Consider the following 5059-nt stretch of genomic DNA (forward strand, 5'->3'; position numbering starts at 1 on the left):
ACGACGTCAATCGACCTCCAACCCTGATGACGCCACTATTGTCGATAAATGGAGAAAGTCCATGGAGACTACTGCTTCCCTTCAGATCCCTTTTCTTTAAGAGTTGATGCCGTTCTTCATTGAAATCACTTAGCGGTATGGTTTTTATAATTATGAGTAATGACTCATCCAGTTCTAATGGTGTCAAATTGATGTCATTGTGCTTGCTCTTATTACGTAACCCTTTGATGAATTTCAACACATAGCCAAGAACTCGTTGCAACCTTATGAATGAGTTTCCATGCCTTATCGTATAAATCATTTTGATTAGTTCATCATCATGTGAAAATATAAGCACACGTACCTTCCTTTTGACTTCTACTTGTATATGGTTGGATGTTATCAATTTCTGACGAAATGGTTGGGGCCAGCGTTCTTGATTTCCATGAAGGAAAAGTAACCCATAAAACCACATTGCATTCTTCTGAATGTAAATTGGATCTACACCTCTGGATAATAAATCAGCTGGATTTTCTTTAGTATTGACATGCCCTCACTGTTCCTTTACTGTTAATTGCTGTATCTTACTGATACGATGAGCAACGAAAGTTTGGAATGTTGATGGTTCTGAATTGATCCAATGCAATGTTATTTTAGAATCAGTCCACATATATATCGGATGATGTTCATATTCCAAATCCTTTCTTACCTTTTCTACCAATTGTGCTGCTAGTAACGCCGCACATAACTCAAGTCTTGGTGTTGTCTGCGTTTTTAGTGGAGCAACGCGTGATTTTGAACAAAGTAACTGAACTGAGATAGTTCGATCAGTCATTTCGGCTCTGATGTAAATGACAGCTCCATAGGCCCTTTTGGAGGCATCAGTAAATACATGAATCTCAGTATTCCTTGGTTGTTTATGATGAAATATATGTCGTGGAATCTTTACATTGTTTACTTCACATAAGCTCTGACGAAAATGGGTCCATTGAGTATGCATTTCAGCAGGCAGAGCTTCATCCCACGAAAGGTTTAACTGCCACAATTTTTGAACAAATATTTTCGCCTTCACTACTACGGGAGCCATTAATCCAAATGGATCAAAAATGTGCGGCAACTCGGAACTTACGTTCCTCTTTGTTATTTCGCTGTGTGTAGGTCCTTTAGTTTTTATTAAAAATATATCAGATTTTGGTAGCCAGTTAAAGCCTAAAGTTTTTACTGTCTTATGTGACTCACTGCTGACATCGAGATCCACTTCTTGATCTTCTGGAGCGAGTCCTTGAAGTAATTGGGCATTATTTGCGCACCACTTGCGAGGTTTGAAACCAGCTGTCGCCAATATTTTAATAAGTTGATCCTTTGTTGCAATTGCCTCCATAAGACTGTCTGAGCCACTTAAACCGTCATCGACATAAAAATCTTTGCTGAGTGTAGCGGAACCAAGCGAAAATTTAACGGTATGCTCTCTGGCCAGGATTTGTAGACACTTAGTTGCCAGATACGGCGCTGCTCTTGTGCCATACGTTACCGTTTTTAATTTGTAATAGCACAAGTTTTCTTCTGGTGACTCTCGCCAGATAATGATTTGAAGATATTCATCTCTTGGATCAATTAGTATCTGCCGATACATCTTTTCAATATCTGTTGTAAAAACGAAGCGTGGTTTCCTGAAATGCAGTAAAATGGATGAGAGTTCGTTCTGCACGACTGGATCATTATGCATGATATCATTGAGTGAGACTCCGGTTGATGTTTTTGCAGATGCATCAAACACCACTCGAAGCTTTGTTGTAGTACTATCTGCCTTGATTATACAATGATGTGGCAAAATGTAATGTGGATGCATTATATCATCCTGATTGATTTTTTCCATGTGGCCGAGATGTTCGTACTCTCGCATGAAGTCAACGTACATCTTCTTTAGTTCAGAATTCTTCAACAGCCGACGTTCAAGGCTAAAAAACCGATTCATCGATGTCTGCATGGATTCACCAAGAACAGTTGTATCCTCCTTAAATGGTAGTTTCACGACAAATCATGATTGTGGTGAGTATTTTGAGCAAAAGATTCTTTACATTTCTTTTCTGCATCAGTGAATTTGTCATCCGTTTAATTGATTTCCTCCAATTGCCAGAATTTAGTAAGTATATTATCCAATGATTCGTCGTCAGCTTCGCTGCACATGCCACAGGTAAGTAATTTTTGATTACCGTTGCTAACCTTGCCACTGCATATCCATCCGAAAATCGTGTTCTGAAGTGTAGGTAAACCCTCACCTATTTTGATTTGACCAATTGATAAAAAGCTGTGATATTGATTTGGATTCGCGAAGTCTGGATCAGCCAATTTTATATTCTGAGGAATTGACCAACCAGAAGTGTCCAGACACTGTGTTGGTTGGGCTGAGATAATTCGACGCATCACGAATGCGTTGATATTTACATTGAAATCATTAATTCGAGACTGAATTTTTGTTGTCACACTGTATTTTGTGTCCCTTTTGCTTCTACCAATTCCTTCTATCCATAACGGTGATGAGTGTAACTGCAATTTTAATTTTCTTGCCAGTTTTTCTGTGATTAAGTTTATTTGTGATCCAGAATCGAGTATTGCTCTGCACTCAATGAAATCACCATCAAACGTAGCTATTTTCATATTAACTGTACTAAGAAGAACGTATCCCTTATTTTGTGTTAATGCTGTGATTACAGTAGAAGGTTGATGACCGGGTTTCTCAACCAATGAATCTGATTTGACATTGATCGATTTGTGTGTTGTCTTGGAAGACTCTGATAAGTGCAACAACGAATTGTGGTTCTTGCTGCACTTGTTGCACCGGGAACTTTTGCATTCTGCTGCCCTATGGCCTGTACGTAGCAGTTCAAGCACAGTCTAAGTTTTTGTACTGTTTTGATACGACCTTGTGGTGTTGATTGCAAGAATGTTTTGCAATAATATATCGGATGTGATCCATTATTACAGATCTTACAGGTTGATATATTTGCCTTTCCCATAGTTGTGGCAAGGGTTTTTGCTAAGCATGGCTTCTCCCTATGGCCAATCGCCTCTAAGGACTGGAATCTTGATTCCAGGAAAATCATGAACTCCTTAATCGACTGAATCTCTCTTGGATGAGTCAGCGACTGTTCATACAAAATGCGAGTCTGCTTATCTAGTTTGAAGAGCAAACTATGAAGCGGCGACCATGAATTAGTTTCGAGTCCCACATTCTTCAGTACCAGCAATCCTTCTAAAGTAACATCATGAAGTGTCCTTATTTCTGTCGCTGAAGGATTGGTTGATATTATTGGTTGATTTAGAATTCTTTGAATGATTGTTGCTACAATAATTCTTTTGTTGTGATATCGTTCTTGTAGCAAGTTCCATGCCGTTTGATAATTCTCGTTGGTTATTGACAAGTTTTGGACTAAATCTTCTGCTTCTCCTGTTAAACTACCTTTGAGATACCACATTTTCTGAGCGTTAGAAAGCTGCTGCTTGTAAATCATTTCAGTGAACAAATTATAGAATTGACACCACTTCAAATAATCACCATCGAATTTTGGTATTGTTACCTTAGGCAGTGATATCCCAGCCCTGTCTGGTTTACTGATTCCTTGAAATTAAAGTTGACTGAATCAATTCTTCTATTTCGAGATACTCATCGAGTTTATATCCCACTGTAGTCGGATTGTTGATGTACTCCCAAATTTCAAAATTAATGGCTTCAATCTCATTCCATAGCTTCTCAATTCTTGCCATATTTACCTCGTAATATGCCTTCATCTAAATGCCTGTTTGACGATTGATGCCTGCTATGAGTCGCTTCAGTGATACACACATTGCACCTGGCTTGTGTATCATTCGTGTCATACTCGTGCTATATTGTCCTTTCCTCGGTGACGGCATCGGTTGACGCGTTGTCGCTGCTGACTCCTTTGAGAAAGGTGTTGGAGGTATTTTGGTTGACAATTCATTTTCGAAAATCTGCTCATATTTTTCAAATAATCCCTTGATTTCCTGAAAGTAGTTGTTGGTAAAATATGAAACGCTCGTATCCAAATCTGGCAAATTCCTGATTTGTGTGTCGTTATGATCAAATTGTTCCCATAATTCGTTGAGTCGCCTAATACGCTCTTCATAATAGCGAGGGGATGTCTTCCTCTCTTTTGAATCCTTTTTAAAGTTAGTGACCAGTTGTTGGATTTGTTTTCCCAATTCTGATTGTTTGTCAACCAATTCTGCCATGATGGTGAATATAGCGATAACACCCTTCTGAGCAGGTTCATTAGATTAATGATAACGTAGTCCTTCTGAGCAGGTTCACTGGATTGATGATAACGTGGTCCTCACGGTGGATCACTTCGGGGTCACCAAAAATGTTCAATAAGTCGTTTCTTATTGAAATTGAATCGACACTTGAATCGATTCAGTGTTGTTTATGTTTAGGAATCTGGCACTTGAACCAGTTCCTATTGCAAAACCTGAATTTGGCACTTGAACCAACTTCAGGTGAATTCAAATAATATTTTTAAGCAACTATGCACTTGAACCTATTTGCGTTTAAGTTTTAATGAGCACTTGAACTAATTAAAACTCAAGGAATGTTTGGTATTGAATGAATGTTTATTACAAAATTTTGTGTTTTATACAAATTTGGCAAGGTGTTAATATATACAATTCCCACGATAATGCCCTATACCTTAAGCTGCATTAAAGTAGCGCTTAGATATCGCTCAGCTTAGTCATGGGAACGGTCACAGTTCTCATGGAAATTGTATGTATTTACGAATAACAAATAAGAAATATTACTTGCGTAATTTCTTAGCAACCTGGTATATGCTGATAAACTTAATTTCTTTTAACCTTGCACTAAGTCCATATACCAGCTTGCTTTAAAAACATAATTATTATTTTAATAATTATAATACTGACCTTGCACAAACGAATTTTCATTTCTCATAATGTTTGCATTAAAATATTGCACATGCCAAATGCATGGCTTATCTGCAGTTTCATATGACGAGCAAAGTGTGCTCGTGATATACAATTGTTGTTGTTGTTTTTGCTAAATGTT

General features: G+C 37.9%; 1 protein-coding gene across 1 annotated transcript; it reads right to left on the reverse strand.

Moving 5' to 3' along the window:
• Window positions 1–532: 532 nt before the first annotated feature.
• On the reverse strand, window positions 533–1897 carry LOC119665947. The gene has a single exon (XM_038075206.1). It carries the CDS (start codon window positions 1895–1897, stop codon window positions 533–535), a length of 1365 nt encoding a protein of 454 aa, XP_037931134.1.
• Between the last annotated feature and the right edge of the window lie 3162 nt (window positions 1898–5059).

This window comes from Teleopsis dalmanni, chromosome 1, assembly GCF_002237135.1.
Source record: "Teleopsis dalmanni isolate 2A chromosome 1, ASM223713v2, whole genome shotgun sequence".
NCBI classification, from domain to species: domain Eukaryota; kingdom Metazoa; phylum Arthropoda; class Insecta; order Diptera; family Diopsidae; genus Teleopsis; species Teleopsis dalmanni.

What these genes read in the sequence shown, in the direction of transcription:
- LOC119665947 (XM_038075206.1), bottom strand. Translation starts at nt 1,897, where the DNA reads ATGTACGTTGACTTCATGCGAGAGTACGAACATCTCGGCCACATGGAA.